This window comes from Opisthorchis viverrini, assembly GCF_000715545.1.
Source record: "Opisthorchis viverrini unplaced genomic scaffold opera_v5_98, whole genome shotgun sequence".
In the NCBI taxonomy this organism is placed as follows: domain Eukaryota; kingdom Metazoa; phylum Platyhelminthes; class Trematoda; order Opisthorchiida; family Opisthorchiidae; genus Opisthorchis; species Opisthorchis viverrini.
This window is the reverse complement of record NW_008751755.1, coordinates 950,552-968,413: the sequence shown is the minus strand read 5'-3', so window position 1 is coordinate 968,413 and position 17,862 is coordinate 950,552. Positions and strand designations below refer to the sequence as shown.

Genomic DNA, 17,862 nt, shown 5'->3' with positions numbered 1-17,862 from the left:
TTGGGTCGAGGTGATACTGTAGTATACAAAACCATACTAAAATATTATCAGAAAGGTCATCCTCCTGAAAGCAACCACTGAGTGCTCAAAATCTACCAAGACTCTCAGCTCCGCTAGATGTTGACCAGGCAGACAACGCCCCCTCACAGCCTCGTACCAGACATATGCGTCAGCATTGGACGAAATTCAGACAGTTTCTTTCCAATAAGTAGTTTGAGAACGTTGTACCTTTGCACTCGCAGGAACTAACGCTCTCGCACTCGCTTGTTCGGAGTACGGCTGTTGTGTTCCTTTCTGCGAGTCTTTTTTCCGGCATTTAGACACTGGGGCGGGTCAACGGTCAGATAGAACAGATTGGCGAATCAGCAGATATAACAGGTATGTTCTACAATAGCACACTACAATACAGTATACTACATTAAAGCACGAAACCAATCCCTTGTGTAGCCGTTGATAACTGTTCCCAACCTGTTTTGCGTCACTATTTATAAGTAAGGATGTACACCTTTTCAGCTCCAGATGAGGGAACCGTCGCTATCTAGATCAAGAACACTGAAGACAGCGGCTATTGCTACGCACGGTTCATCCATCGATTTATCTCATACAGAATAAAACAAGGTGGTGAATTCCAAAGGTTTTTCATGAAGAAGATTACTCACAAGGTCGCTGAAATCTCTTCGACAGCCAACGACCGATTTCCCCCTTCTTGGGGCCCATCAGGTGGACGCACTCCCCCGGGTTTTCGTCAACCTCATGTTCTACTTGAACCCAGAGTTTCTTTTCCCGACGAACCTACATACGGAATACTCACATGGGAGTTGGGAAGGCTGTGCCTGTACAGTCATACTGCTCGAAAGCCATTAGCTTAATGCGGCTGAATAGTACTCGGTCGTGTACTGTGAATATGTACCAGGTGGTTGTTTCAGGACGAACGAAAAAAGGAAGTAAATGCTATGAGGTGTACGCTGTGGAGCCAAAAGCAAATCCGTTATCTAGTGCAATAATATATCACTGATCTGTAATCACAGCAGAAAAGAATGCATGCTCATAGCTACTTGATGAAAGAGAAACCCGTAGCAGGCATAGCGTCAATCGAATGCCCGCGTAGCGTGATTAGCGTAGTTAGCGGTGACATTGTGACAATGAGCTCTGTTTTGCAATTGCTAAAGCAGTCTCAGTGTGATAAAAATTGAAGCCCGACGACTGCAGCTTCCGTTTTGAAGGTCAGCGCAACGGAGTGGGTTGTCTAAACAGGACTACTCGCTTGGTGCTGGGAGATACGAAGGCACATTAGGAGAATTTTGGGTAAATGGTGGGAGATCCTTCTGAAACTTGGATGATCACTTCGACGTGTTCCTCCTCCACATGTCCCACGTGACAGATGGTTTGGCCTTAAGACCAGAAGTCAATGGTCTGTGTGTGTGTTGTCGGGGGTCACATAACCTCGTTTCCTATGGTGATTAGAAGACTCTTCGTTCGCTGCCTTTGTGCTCGAGCTTTCTACGAGCATGACTCATTGACTCAGTAATCCGCCTCGGTCATGCCCTGGATGGGAATTCATGCAGTCATTAACGCTGAATAGATCATTCATTAGGAATGTCTGTTCGGTTTTAGCTGACTTTCTGTCAGACGTTCCATGAGAAGTTGTGAACATTTATCATGAACTGTCAAAAAAAATATTCGGTTGTTTGATTGATTAGCGAAACATCATTCCGATAAGGTAACCTAAGTGGATTTCGTATGAGTTATCCCCAAGACGTCAATGAATAGCAACGATCTTTGCGTATATCTCAGTGCAGTCCTAGTTAAAGGGATCCGTACAGTTAATACTGCAGTAATGTACATTTTCTTTGCACGTGACTGTCAGCTGACCGGCTGAAAGAAATGATGGAATTTTTACGACTAGTCAGTCGGTACCTGCAAGTTCTTGAAACATATATGTCCATGTTATATATAAGGGTGCCGAGAAGTACATCTGTTTTAGTCAACAGCTCGAGGCGCGTTTGCGGAATAAAGCTGAAATTAGATACAAAATATTCGAGAAATACACTCATTTGCAAATCAATCTGGTTTTTACGAGAGACTCAACTGAATCTCCAGTTTATGGGATTCCACAACTGAATGTGCTGCACACAGACCGCCTCATGTTTCAAGAAGAGTTTCAGAAGAGTTTCGAAGAGTTTTCAGCAACCTTATGAGTAGTTCTTTTATGAAAATAGATAAAAAAATACATACGTTATTAAATTCAAAGATAGACATGTTTGTTCACTAGCAAATAGTATTTTGCACAAATTTCCAAAGATGATGAAACGACTCCTTCTTAGAAACTCTCTCACTTAACCCCCTTGTCAATTTCGTTCGTTGACTGAGCAGTGTGAGAAACAGTTTGACATATATTTTGGTTTAACGCAAGAAATTACAGAACATACTCTGCAACAGAATGGAATTGTTGTCAACGTCCGGTCGTTTGGATGTACAGCAGGCGAAAACACGACTTGGGTGCTTGGCTCACACCGAAGTCTATGCTGTTTATACTAAAATATATTGTCTCCCGCCAGTATGTTGAAAGTATAGATCTGAATTTTACATCTTCCACAACCCGAGGATGCGACAGTGATGGAGGTACTTAATAAAAAAATTTGGCGTGTACGTTTTTCTTCGGTTGAGACGTTGGCAGTGAACCATTGCACTATTCAAGGAACATAGTACATGTATCGAATCGATTCGAGTGCTCTCCTTGTCAGGAATAAGTCGATTAGATTCACAGATGATGAGAATATTGGCAGATCAGTTCATGACCATTCGACAATTTTCCAACTGGTTGGTGGATCGTGGCTCCCCGAAGAATGTTTTTCTGGTGAATTGATGTAAAATTTGAAAGGAAAGGCCTCAAACTGTCGTCCACACTTGCTGGAGAGTTGGGCGATGGCGAAATGGTAACTGAACCGAGTGATACTAGTTTATGTTTACACAGGTGAAGAGAAATTATGCGAGCTTTTGCAGAAATTTAAGAATCCAGTACCTTAGTTAATCCTACAAAATCGAGTCTTGTTAACATTTAGACTAGCTGGGTTAGACCATCGAATTATCGAGGAAAGCTTGTCTGGGTGGCAGGATTTGCCTTTGAACCAAATTGGAGGTCCTGAGGTACGCTTGTTGGTGCGGCAAAACCGATCATCGTTCACATCTTTACACGGATATTATCAACCTGCTCAGACCCACAGTCTACGTCTGGTACTGGTGAGAATCGTGTCAACCAGTCTTTTTACATCCGATTTTTCCTCAATCCCCTTGTGAATCTATTCTTCGGATGGGTGTTGAAGCCCATGTTTCCTAAAATAGTTTATCTTTTGGTTCAGAAAGGGTTGTTTGTATCACTCTTAATAACGGGGAAAATGAAAGCAGGTGGGAGAGAGAAATTTTAAAGAGTGCCGCACAGCCCATCACAAACCATTGCTGGCCATCCTCGGACCTACAAATGCCTCTGAGCTCACGCTACCGATGTACCCTCCGACCTGGATTACGACGTTTGGCGCACAATGTAATCTGAGGTCGTTTTTCTCACGTCCATTCGGTCAATAACTCGATAAAACAACAGAAACTTGATCAGTTTCAATGGATAGCGGAATCAAACATGTTTTTTCCCGAATCCATTAAACCAGAGCAACTATGCATGGTTCTGTGTTTCAGGCTACTGAATATTTTTGAAACGGACGGCTTATGGAAGTAAATCGTGAATGGTGAAAGTTGTTTCTTCACAAGAATATCTGAGTCATTGTGAGTGACTGTGAAATGGTGGGCCACCATGCTTTCATATCACACAAACTGTTGTATCAGATATTTAAACAGTATTACCAAGGACTTTCTGGAATTATCCAGAACAGAGTCTTCACTGAAAGTTACGCCTGGTGACCCTCCATTTGGGCCAACGTTGTCCGCGGCCACATGAATGTGTGCACTGGGAGCCCAATTCTCAGGAATTCTCAATTGGTTTCTTTGGCACAGCCAGAATACGATGGATTTTTCCCGTCTACAGAGAGAACACCTAATTCCAGTGGTCTTCCATGTCTATCAAAGTGATCAGATGTCATGCTTCGACTTCAGATTTGGCATTCATTTTGCGGTTCGCGCAGTTTGTACTTCCACAGCGTTTGCCATCACATAATCGAGCTCGGTTTACGGAGCATGAGTGTGCTTCGCTTTTTATTCTCAATGAATTAAGCATTTGTGCACCGCAAAGGTCAAGCTTAAGTCTCGGTGGATACCACTCACTGGGGGAGCATAGATCTGAAGAATATTATTCAAAACGTGCACGAATTCGTGTGGTTAAGCTTTCAAACAACCGGCAGCGCGGTCAAGGGTTCGAGACTCACTGGATTTTCGTGAGATGCGCATTGCTTATGAGTCCGAGTAAGGATGAAACAGCTGTGCAGATGTGCTTCTCAGGTTTTCAGCATAGATAAGTTTTACTTATAGGACGCAACCTCAAGTATCGAGGGACATTCGGTAAGTAGGCACGGAGTCATTAGAGAGTGACACAGTACGTTTACTTACGGAAACAACTTTGAACACAAGCTGTGATTTCAGGAGAATCCGATACGCAGGGAAGTAAAATGATGCAACATACTTTTTATTCGCCATAGGCACTCATGTTTATGTGGGGAAACTTGGAGATGTCGAAAGTAATGGATGCCTGAAGTGGTTCCGCAACACATATTTATATATATATATCCAGAAGTTTTACGCAAGAATACTGTTTCACTTCAGACTATGGTCACGTATGTTTTGATTCCGAATTAAACTGGGACCGGGGCATGCCCCTCTCTTCCAGCCTATCCCCATATCATTCCACATGTGATATTCCTTAAGCGCTACAAAACCTCTCAAGGGACACATCAAAAATCGCTTTTAAAGTCATCCGGTGAATGTTTTTAAGAAATTTTTACGAGGCGTCCGTGGGGTTAACCAGCTCACCATTACGTTGGTAGTATTATCCGTTGTTTCTGTCAAGACTGTAAGGTCGGATACTACTGATGAGACGTACGAGTAGCATGTGATTTCCTCATAACTCCGCCTCGCATCAAGTAGTGAGAAGTATTACGCCGGCAGGCGAGGTTTATCTCGGGACTTGTGGAACTGCTTTACAATTGCGTGATAGTGATTGAAAATACACGAAAGTTCAAGAAGACGCGTAGGAATATTCAGTTTTTAAAAACAAAGTGTTCACTTTCCTGTACAATAGTTTTCAAATGTTTAGTTGGTGTTTGCTAATGAACTGCTTCGCGGGGAAGGGATTTCCTCCTTACACGAGCACATTCTATCGTCTTGATTGGTTTCTTTGCCGCTTTATTTTAGGTGCACTGGGGTGGAACTAACACCGAGTGAGTCAGAACGCACATAGGTATCTTCCTTTGTTTGTCTGGGTAACAGGTGTGAACAAGCATTTGAATCAGGCTTGAGTACCCCCTGACCTGACTGAAGTGAACGAGTAACCACCAATCCATGTTTTGTTGGGAACGTACTTTGTCTATACTCACCCGTCTCACTATCTTTGGCCACCAAGTTGACGATTCCGAAGGAACAAGCGCGTCATCTCACCTATTAAACTTTAGGTCATTAAACGACCTAAGTTGCATTCATCCTGGTCTATGTGACCCACTTGTCCAATATTTATCTTTCTAAGTTGAATTTTGTTTACCAAATATTGGTTTGTACGTTCGCTCATTTTTTATTAATTTGGCGTCAACCGCGGTTGGCGACAGCAATGAGAATACTCGCATCCAGCATGAAACATCTTTCTCTGTCGCTGTTTGTCCTCTAAATGATATAATTCCACATAACAGAGCCAAATTCGGAAGTTGATTATGACAATAAATAGTATACTTACATCGCAATAACTTATAAGCTGAGCGTCTGAAGTCCTATGACCATGCAGTCTTCAACAAACTATTCCTACACTCATGTGAGATCACCTCGCCCACATAAAATCATCCCTCCCCCGTTTGCTCGAAGCGCTTACAATTTGTACCGACATGTCCCAGCAACGAGCTGGCACTATCGATTGAACAATACATCCATACCCTCAAAACTAAGGTGGTGTCGTCTGGTTTTTATTTATTGCTACACTGAGAACTAGAGACACTGCTTTACAGATCGCAAAACGGATCATGGTTTCACATTGTTACCAGTGTAACGGTGGGTACTCCTGATGGCACCATGCGAGTAGTATGTTCTCTCGTAAATCCGCTGCGCGTCCCGTGAAAAGTGAGATCTATTACGGAATTTGTGGAGTCGCTTTGTAGCCTTTGCCTGCATTTGAGTAGCAGTCAATGAATATCCAGGAAAGTTCGAGAAGACGCTTTCCAGGAGAAGATGGATGTTCAGTTTTTGCAGAAGAGATGCATATGAGAGTTTTGCTTCCCTGTCCACTAGTCTGTAACAGTTCAGTTAACGTTTCTCTAATAAACAGCTCTGCAATGAAGGCCTTCTTCCTTTCACCGGTATTCGCGCTATGTGAGCAATTCAACCGACGTTATGCATGCATGCTTGCTAAGAGTCTTTCGTTCATCCAGCCCGACTTCCCAATCAGGTGTTCGCGCATTCGTCATGGTTTCGGCCCGACGGTGTATGTTTCTGTTTTCTTGCGATAGCCACGTGACGCGTATTTCTATTCAGCCGCATTACTAATATCGCTTGACTAGTTTTGTGGTGCAGTCACGCCATATAACCATTGGGGAGAGAATGTTCGAACTAAGTCACATTGTTTGGCGTTGCGAGATGAGAACCATTGGATGAACTGTGCGCAACAGTAGTGTCATTGCTTTTCACTACTGTTGAAGCAATTATCTCTGATCCCTAAGCTAAAATGTTGTGTATAGTGCGTTAAATATATTAATAGAATTTTACTCGATTCAGTGTGTTACGACGTACGTTCGTACTTCTATACTGATTAGTAATACTGATCATGTTTTTAAATGGTGTCCGGTTTGATTCGTGCCCCCCGTCACCGCCTCAGGCTACTCATCATTATCCTGTTTCCCCTTATGGACTCATCCCCCTTCTTACGCTCAAACTACTTGACAAGTAAAAGTAGTATAAGGTGACAATTTTCCATTTGTTGGGATATCAATGTTACTTTTCGGTGAATATACGCCTCCGCATTCCTAGATATCCGTCGTGTTGTCAAGCATTTAGGCGACATTTTTGATGTGCACTCTTAAGGATTTATTCTTTATGGGGTGCTCATTACGAGGCGGAAGATCTCACCAGCAGAATTACGACGACTTTTTATTGAAAAAGCTGGGAGAAAATTCCCAGCTTGTTAGAAACACAAATATTCGGTTACGAACACGGTTTTGCAAAATATCGGTAGATTCAGAGAGCCTTTATATATACAGGGTGTCTCATAATAAACACAGAATTAATACCCATGTTAAAACTTTAACACCAATTTAAACATTTATTTTTTTTATGTGGAGGTTTACTGTAAATAAACTGGCATTACAAAAGATGTTGATAAACCGCCGCTTTCTTCTGTAACAAGTTGGATGCGGTATGAGATGCGTGACACAGCATGTTTAACTACTTCAAGCGTCACTCGTACACACTCCTGTCCAATTATTGCTCTTGAGAATACGGGTAGAGATGAAGGTGGCGTCTCATAATACGATGCACGCTGGCGCGGGGAACGCCGGTCAACTGAGACACCTGAGTTATTGACGAAGATACCATGGTAGTCTGGGACTGAAGTTGCTCGACGGCATTCTGTACAATGGGCGCTCTTTCATCACTCAGAGACTTTCTCCCTCTGTCAGAAACATCCAAAGCAGATCCACTGGACTCAAATTTTGCAACCAAGCGTGTAATGGTCGACACAGTGAAAGGATCTTTGGTGAGACCATGATAGGTTTTGTAAACACGAAGTGTAGCGGTGGCGCTTTCACCAAGGGAATAATAGAGTTTCACAGTTTCAGAGAGCGTACTGACATCCATGGTGAACAGAAAAGATGCCAAACTTGCATACAGAACCTGGTTTATGTGGCTACCAACACTAGAAAATTTGTTATCCTTTCTTTGATTAACTACGTTCACTTACCCAATCAAATTTTGCATTTATTATGAGACGCTCCATATATAACTGTGTACATATAGGATGACATTTCTAAGGTCAGATTTTGAGAAACACATCGTGGTAACAACTGAGAACAGCTGTAGTCTCCCTATGGTTCTGCGAAATGTTGAATGTATAATCTCACTGCCAGAATATTTAGCTTAGCTGAACTATCAACTGTAGTTCAATAGTTAAGCAACGATAGACGCAGAGAAATACCACGGGATAAGTTGGTTTACTTTGTTCTATCATTGATTTCTCATGGCCTAGGATCAAACTGATTCCAGTAAATTCGTTTCCATGACGATATGTTATTCGGAATATTTAGATTAGGAAGCCTACGCGTGTGTTTCTGTCCTTAACAGCAAATCGCATCCAGCGAATCGATTACCCCGTTAGTTGACTCCTCGCTGGTTTCAAACTTTTGGAAGAAATAAGTCATATAGACTTGGTTGTAGTAATGTTGAAAAGAACAACTTTAATATCACTGAAGTTTCATGATTGACGTTCGTGCTACTACGGTTGACCTTCAGAACCAAAAAAACGAAGGTAGAGCAAAGATAGATAAGATGGCGTCCACCATAAAAAGAACGTTGCAACGAATTAATTTGAGTGGTCATGGAGATGTGACTATTTCTACACTTTGAGGGTGAAGACAATGGGACTGGTTTTGTCGATTATTGATAAGTCCTGACCAAATAGTCCGAAATTTCTTGATGCAATTATCATCAGTTACTCGAGCTCTGTCCCGTGTATAACTTACTGGCCAGAAGGTTCGTGGTTCGAACCCAAACCTCCAGTTACACTTCGCCTGTCTTAGCTTAGACATCCTAACAGTATCTCATCTTCGGGTGATCTGGGCATCGAAAGGGTGCTACATTTGAAGCAGTGAGCAAAACTGGTAACCTCTTGTCGTTCGGTCATCCGCTGAGCTGAGCAAGTTGGTATCAAACGCCTCATCACCAGTCGCGTTAAAAGCATCAGTGCACTGTTAAGAAGCGGAATGAACCTAGTGGTGCTTTATTGGTTGTGCACATCCAGTCGGTTTTCACCATACTGTCACAAAGTCTTCGTGTAACCCCTAGTTTGATTTAATAACTTGATGAAACTAGTGTGGTCCCCGTTGTTTTTTGTGCCACAACATTATTGCAGCCAATAAAAGCGTCTCTTTTCAAAAGTGCGGAGGATCAGCAATTCGTATCAGCTTCTTTTTATTACTTGACTTTTAACGAATTCCCAGAACTTTTGTTCACCCGGTCGTCAGACTCTGCTCTTTTGGAGTGAACCGCGCATGAACCACATGACAACACCTCGTTGCACCACTCCGATATGCCATACAAAGTCGGGTATGCGAGGCAAAGTACATCTAATCATGGTTAACTCGGAGAAATAATTGTAGTTTCACAAGTGTGCTGGAAGTTCTTCGACAACCCACGACCGGTTCCGCCATTCTTGGATATCATCAGGTAGGCGCAGACCTCGAGTTTCCGTCAACCTGATGTTCTACTCGAAACCAAGTTGCCCGAAATTAGCGAAATTATCAGGAAGGCGAGATTCCTGAAAGTAACCTAAGAAGCCGGCAAGCATCCAGGCCACTCAGTCATTCAATCAATTCAGCAAAATCCGATGAATGTTCATGCGCCCCACAGAAGCACGACTGAATGCGTTCAGCGTTCAGGCATTTCATAGAGGCACGAATGATGTTGACGGGTGTTCACTAACGCCTATCAGACAGCCTGGATCAATATCAGAAAGCCATTGCAACTTTTGCTCTCACTCGCTTGCTCGGAATATAGCGGTTGTGTTCCCATACGTGAATCTTTTTCCCGGCACTAGGCACTGAGGCGGGTCAGCAGCAGATACCACAGATTGGCGTATCATCTGATTTAACAGAAATACATTCATTTGCAAACGAATTCGGTTTTCGCGAGAGACTTACCTGAAACCCAGCCTAATCTCTCGTTTTTGATGTTTCCAAGCAATCGAATGTGCTCCACCAGACCGCCTCATGTTCCAGTCGCAACGATATTCGAGATATCGCGATACATGTATATGTGTAATGCACTACTCATAAGTTTACTGAAAATTATTCGACAGCCCACCACCGGTTTCGCCCCTCATGGGGCTCATCAGGTAGGAAAGAGCATAAACGAGAGATCTAGTTGAGTTCCACGTCAGTCTCTCGTAAAAACCAAAATTTGTTTGCAAATGACTGTATCTCGCTAGTTTTAGTAGTACTTCTGGACATATGCATAGGCTAACACCCAAAGACGGAGGCCGATTGTTTCCCGCCACCACCGCTGCGCCAGAGCTTTGAAAAATCTGAGTCTCTCAGTTTAAACCGGAACTGGTCTCCGATAAAAAAACAAGAGGTTATGATCTTCCTGTCCAATATTAGGATATGTTTTCCGCCTGACCAGTGGGATTTATACGTAGTCAAGATTATTTCCTTAGAGGCCTTAGAGGATATTCGGTAGCATGCCCGAATTTCATTGATGTTGCCGTTTCCTTGACGTTAATAGCTGTTCAGGCAATTCTACTTGGTGACGCGATATCCTCACTGAGTAGCACGCGGACTCTGTCAGCCACTTGGATGATTTAGAGTAGTTGCCTGAGTTCCTAATGGAAGTCTCATCCATGCTTGCCTCTCCACACGGTTCACTCTCTAGTTTCTCACCAACACTCCAGGTGAGAATCAACTCAGTCAACACAAGGTTACCAGTGGTGCAGTCAACGTAAGCTCCAGAATCCGTTATTGAAAGTGCGAAGAGGCATCACAACCATCAGTTCCTGTTCTTTGGGCTCCGAGTTTACACTGGTCCACTCAAGCTAAGTGAATATGCTTCAAAGTTAAGTTTTATAAAGCGATTCGCCCTTATTAGTAATCATTGTTAGTGCTTGGGAGATATCCTAACTAACAAACCTCCGTATTCAATCCGAACAGTGCTTGACAGTGTGACCGTTCACTGATGCGGATAACTAGAACTGTACAGGCTTCTAGTACGCCGTTTAGGTAGACCGCGTTCTAACTAGAGCCATCCTTTGTTGTGCACATGAGCACTGTTTGTCCATTGCCTCGATGACTGTGTTTATAAAGTTCGCTATCGTCAGATTTATTTGCGGATTGCCACATTATTAGACTACACCATAGTGTGTGAGATTTATCCAAAAACGAGCCACTTGATGGTCCATTGGATCGATTCATCAGCTACAGAAAATATGCGCCCATACAAAAACGTGACCTCACAATCCAAAAGTAGAATCAACAAACTTATGTGTGCCTAATCGGGACACAAAAGAATAGGTCAAACGCCAAATCCACAGTATGCTGGACTGTCATCACATAGAGAAATTTTCTTTGGACAATACCATGTGATTTGTTTCAGATAACGTTTGAAAACATCGTTCGTAGCAAAGTGCGCCAGAGCAGGAATGCAAGTACGTGATGCGATTTTTCACGATCTTTNATAACACATTTAAGGCGGGACGAAAAATTCACATTATATATTGTTCAGGCTTACGAACACGCTAACATTATCCACGACTGATTCCTGGGTTGTCGTAAAGAACTTACCAAAATATCTAAAAGGAGCCATGACACAAAACCAAACTTTATAGCCATCAGGGAACTGGTAGATCATCACATAGATAATCGAATATCCGGTGACCGCAGGTCACCCAGTTGGCCTAAATGAACCTTTCGGAATAATCTCAGCATTTGGTTGTCAGTGCTGTCCCACTGATTCGTTTCACTCGGTCAAACTTAAGTGCACATAGCTTGCTGATATATAAAGTGCAGCGATCCTAGACTTGAACTCTGCCTCTTCTCTCCACAATCGATACTCTACCAGCCTGTTATTAGTGCGAATGAATGCTGTACGTTCCGATTATTGAAAGTAACTCCCACCAGTCATCACATTTGATTGAACACCAGAACACTGATGGAGATTATCTCGAAAACAATGTATGACTTTTGGCCGTGCGAGGGGATTTGATAGGTTTGATCAAGATTTCATCTTGTAAGTGAAGCCGAAAAGCTGAGGAATACAGAACAACGGTGCGTATCCGATGGAACTTCAGTAGACGGTCTCGACCTCCTAGTCAATAGTTTAAACACCCAACGGTTCGGGTACGAGCGGCTGAAAAGCAGCATGATTAGCTCGCACTTAACCAGGATGCAATGCCATTCATGCTCCAGTCACAGAAACTACAGGAAGTGGTGTCGACTGGCTCCTCGAGTGACGACTTCTTAGGTGCTAGTTTCACCCATCCTGTCCGAGAGCAGGCTGGTCAGTTGCTCGTGGACCGGTTAGTTGTTCAAACACCTGGCCAAGAAGTTGGAGGTTTAAGATTTCTTGTAGTGTTATGGGCTGCATACTACTGATAATCTCCAAATAAGCATGACTGTGCACAACTTTCATTTCGAAGACAATATCATTGGCAACTGGTTTATAAACCACATATAGAGGAGCTCTTGCAGCCAAACTGTTTTTCAAAATTACAAAGACACTCTGAAGTTCTAACAAGAAGTTCTTGAAGCAAAACAGCTGCGTATTTTTTTTCCAAGTTTCTATCTTTTGTGTAGGTTAGTTTGCATTCGGCAGTCAGCTGTGGCACAGGAAATACAATTAACGAGTCTTAGGAGAAGAACCTACAACCGAATTACACCGGCCACCCTGTACTCTGGAAAGACGCCATTGAGTAGTCCATAATTGGATAGATGTCCTTTTCAATTGGCACTGTAGTTGCTACAATGCCCTTGCAATTCGACCGAAATGTGGAAGAGGTTGTTGAACCCATTCCATTTTACCTGTTAGCTTTCTCAACTCCATATCACAAGTACCGCCGTTTAGTTCAAAACTAGATATTGAAAGAACTTTGTCTCATGTGTCTTCCGGAAATGAAACGTGAAAAATATTTCACTGGTAAGAATGAAATGGACGTTTTAGTTGTCTCCGGATCTTTCAAGTTCGTTCTCAGCCCGAAATTGCATACAGGTTTTTCTGGGTCCAGCGTGTGTCATTTCATTTCACAAGGCATCAGGCATAGTGTACACTAGCAAAGCACAAATTTTCTCGGATGCTACGATACTTCCGGTTATTTGCCGTCTGTCAGAGTAATTATCTGGAAAAACATTTGGCCTCCACGTCAAACTAATATTGCCGCATAATGGCGCACCCTTTACGTGAAGATCGTCCAGTTCTAACTCGACCGAAATTAATTGCTGTTCCGACATTCACTGCTTTACATCTCTGCTGTCGTAAAGTTGTTCTGCATCTGTTTCTATCGACATTTGTACTGAAGGTCATATCTTCCATTTACACGTCGACTAACGCGTGGCACGTGACCAAATCAATGGTACGCGTCATACCCTGTGTAGGCCTAAAACAGTATGGTATCCATAGTCCATACTGCAGTCAGCTGGCTGACGAACCGATCCACGCTATGCAGCTACTGAAGATCCGTCTGTCTGGAATGTCCACATCAAAGGCAAACTAAAATACTGAACTTTCCCATCGACTCATAGTTTTCAGAATCTTTATGAAATTGGTTGTTTGAACCAGAGAATTCGCAACCCTGAATTTCCCGAGTTCTGACGACGTTTGGTGTGTCGTACGCAAAATAAAACATCGGGGTTAACTTCTCTTATTCTTAAATCATAACTTCTTATGGACGAAACAGCTTGTACACCACTTTCACGGTCATTAAATTCAGGAAGATTATGTAATCTACACTCCATCTACATGGGGAAGTTGAACACAATCGATCCACACAAATGGTTCGGTCACATCCGAATAATGCTAAAAATTAGGGTTGAAATAAGCCAACAAAACACTGGGACTCTATTATACTTGTCAAAAACATTTACCCCATCGAAATAACTACGCATGAAATTCCCCATGATAGTTGAATGTCGACGCACCCTACCCGGTCTCCCGTGCCATTCTTGAATATTCATTGGTCACTTGGATATCTAACAAAGCCCTGTTTGCAGATCTACTTTAGCACTCCTCTTTTTGAAAGGACTTACCGTTAAAGTGTTCGTGGCGATGAGGCGTCACCCGTTGGATATGGTCAAATGGGATCATTCGAAAGAAGGTTGGTCAATCGAATCCAGTGTTATGGGAGAGCTGAATGGTGGTTCTCTCTAGTTTATATTTGTTTGTATTTCATATTGTTTGCTTTTTACTTGACTCCGTGTAAAATATAATCTTCCCGCAGTATACCATAAACATTCGCCTCTAAAAGGGACGTGACTGGCTGTTTTTTGGCAAAATTCCGTTAGCTGAGGAAGATTACTCTTCCGGTATTTCTAACATCAGTTTACATCCACCAGTCATTCGCTGTTTGGTCTTTGGGATGTTTTGGCGGTAATCCGTATCCCCTCCATCGTCACCAGCCTCGTGAAACCAGGCTAGTATTCCCAAGTAGGTTCTTTCGCACCCTCTGTAATCGAACATAACCCAGTAACTCGTGGAGATGTACGCCGAGAAAATGTACGTTCGGTATACCAAAACTACATGTAACTAGCTTAGATTTTTTGTAATATCCTCACCTCTCCAACGTGTCATAATGACAAGTTTGTATCAGAATCTGAGACAAGTGCTAGCTGCCGATTGGTTTGAAATTGGATCTCTTAAAATGATCAAAGAGAGTTTGTTTGATCCATTTGGACCTTGACGGGAACAAGAAGATTAGTATGGCTATCCACAACAGACTATGATTTATTCTATAGTTAACTGCGCGATTATGGGATGTGTCAACGGAGACGCACAGGTTTTACAAATGTACCATCGTGGAACAGCAAGTGGAAAGTCCTGTGGTTGAATTTATTTTTGTCGATCTTTGGACCTTCAAACTGATAAGCTTTAAAACACTTGTGTCAGATAAGGGGTGTCCACTGGAGGTCTTTTTCAGTTCAACTAGATGAGTTTTGTTTTGGAAAGGAACATGTTTATCCTCACAATGAGATATTCTAAGGACTTGGATCACTGATTGGATGACCAGTCTGACAAACGTGTTTTAGTTTGAATTAACAGTGCTCAAAATAGTCCGTAGACTTGAAGAAAACACAGACAATTAGCTAATGTACACTCATTTACAAACTAATTTGGTTTTTCGAATATCGTAGCGACTGAAACATGAGGCGGCCTGGTGCAGCACATTCAGTTGCCTGAGAACAGTACAAACGAGAGATTCAGCTGGATTCCGAATGAGTCTCCCAAAAAACCAAATAAGTTTGCAAATGAGTGTATATTCGCTGATCTCGAGCAAGTTGGTTTCAAGTAGAACGTAAGGTTGACGGAAATCCGGGGACTGGGCCTACCTGATGACCCCCGAGGGCGAAACCGGTCGTGGGCTGTCGACGGATTTTCAGCAACCTTATGAGTAGCACATTACCAAAAAACAAATCACGCTTAAGTTTGATCTACATAGTGCAACTTGTGATTTGTTTTGCTATGCACAAATCGTGGCATCGCCCCCCTGCTACGGAAATCAGACCGAAAGTCGCCAGTCGAGATAAGCTTGTCTTTCGACTAACCTGGATCAGCCATGTCACACCATGCTGGTGTTCTCTGTCTCCTGAAAAAGTGATCCCTGTTGGGGAGTAGCATTGTAGATATTCTTTGGTCCATCTTTCTTAAAGGGTGGAGGTTGATTCAATGCCCAGTAATTTGTTGATGAAATTCGTAAGACCTAAGCGCCTTTGTTCATTCATGGGAGAAGCTATCCCGTTTTCGAGGGGAACGAACTGAGGACTAGCTACGGATTTCAGTGAAGGCACTCAACGTCGTTCAATCTATTTAAGTATGTCTTCTCCACAACACTTGAGGAAAATCTCCCAGCTGTATACCACACGGCTTTTCTCCGAGTAGGCTACTGACGGACACCTTTTGTGTTGGCCAGCGATCCTGTAGGAGCGGCCAAATCAAGATATTTCATCACAGTCTCAAGCCTGGTCTCCTTGGATAATCCTCCAGTTTGTGGTCACTGTTTTAAAGTTCGGAACGATCATGTGCGCAGAAAGATTCGTAATCTCCTGACCAAAAATCAATACCTCCAACCGGGCACTACTGCATTTTTCGTGTGACCCCCTACCCAACTTTTCTCTTAGACTCTCACATCTCCAGAGAAGACAACTCATCTATCATCCATGGTTTATGTGCAGTTAGAAAGACAAACGCATGTAGTGAAAGCAGATGAGTGCAAAATATCACAGTTCACAAGATTCTTTGGGTGCCTAGCCGCAGCTGTTTTATTTCGGCAAGATATTACGTTATTGGTAATCAAATGTCATAATTGGCTGCCATTTTGACCAAGGTAACATGTTCGGCTTCTCGTCGGTTCCGATACCGATACCATATTGTTCGACGACATCCACATAGTATGAAGATCAACATGCTCAGGAACAGTCCGACCACGACAAACGTCAGGATTATCAGGCCGTCATCTGAAACAAGAAAGAAATTTCCACGGTTGTCGTGTTCACTTGTTGATGAAAGTGCGAAATTCAGAAGTTTTTAAATAGTACTTACTGGACGGAGACCCAATTAAAAAGTTGTTTCGCTTTCAACAGTTAAATAGCAGCCTTTCTTTGCAGACATGATTAGAAACAGTTTGTACTCGCTTTTACGCCCTGGTGAAACAGATGTGGATGGAATGTCCAGATATCGACCCAACCTGGTGCAGCAGCTGGAGATATCGGCGCACCACGTATCCAACCGGTACACGTAATACAAAAGCTAACGTTATGTTTCAATGCTATTCAACTCTCTTCATCTATAAAAAACATTCTGGGACATTAATAGAACGTGATACATTACTCATAAGGTTGCTGAAAATTCTCAGTCAGCCCACATGCAGTTTCGCCCTTCTCGGGGCATAGTTATAAACGAGAGGTTCAGTTGAGTTCTGGAGAAGTCTCCCGAAAAACCGAATTTGTTTGTGTATTCCGCTAATTTCGTGCAATTAGGTCTCAGTTAGAACATAGGGTTGATTGAAACTCTGAGACTGCGCCTACCCAACAAGGGTGAAACCGGTCGTAGGCTTTCGAAGAATTTTCAACAACCTTATGAGTAATGTCCATGCATGTATCGTGAAATCTCGAATATCGTAACAGGTGAAATATGCAGGGCCTGGTGTAGCACATTCAATTGTTTGAAAACATCGTAAACGAAGGTTTGAGCTGGGTTTCAGGTGAGTCTCTTGCAAAAACCAAATTTGTTTACGAATGAGTGTATCTCGCTAAGTCTGGACATTCATTTTCTGCACATTATTCCCCGTAAAGTTACCGAGCAAGTTTCAGCAGTACACAGAACACGACAAGCTTCTCGCCTAAGGTCATGCTAGGTCTAGACTCAGATGTTTCAACCTCTAATGAGAAGCATCAACTGGGATCGTTCGTTCTATTACCTACTGAGACTATCAGATGTTCGGCGAAAAATCTTGGAAAATGTACATCTAATTCGCTTCTTTGACAGAGACTTTTGCTGCCCAAACGAATAACTGGATAGTTTCTTTTAAACAAGCACCAGCACTCCTCAAAATTCTAAAAATTCCTCCGCAATAGAAACTAATTATAACTTCAGACATTGTTTATTTAATGAACAAAAACTACTTTGTTGCTTTGAAAAGCTGCACAGATAACTTTGCGAGATTACTCACAAGGATGCAGAAAACTCTTCGAGAGCCCCCGACCGGTTTCGCCCTTCTGGGGGCTTCTCAGGTAGGCACAGTCCCCGAGTTTCCGT

The 17,862-nt window shown here is 42.7% G+C and overlaps 1 protein-coding gene across 1 annotated transcript in view; it reads right to left on the bottom strand.

Moving 5' to 3' along the window:
• Positions 1-16,256: 16,256 nt before the first annotated feature.
• T265_05319 (hypothetical protein) overlaps positions 16,257-17,862 on the bottom strand; it is a gene marked incomplete at both ends in the record, with an annotated part of 39,463 nt that continues 37,857 nt past the window's right edge. Inside the window, one exon of the mRNA XM_009170302.1 lies at positions 16,257-16,562. Within this exon, the coding sequence (XP_009168566.1) occupies positions 16,399-16,562 (164 nt within the window). The remainder of the gene's footprint in view (positions 16,563-17,862) is intronic.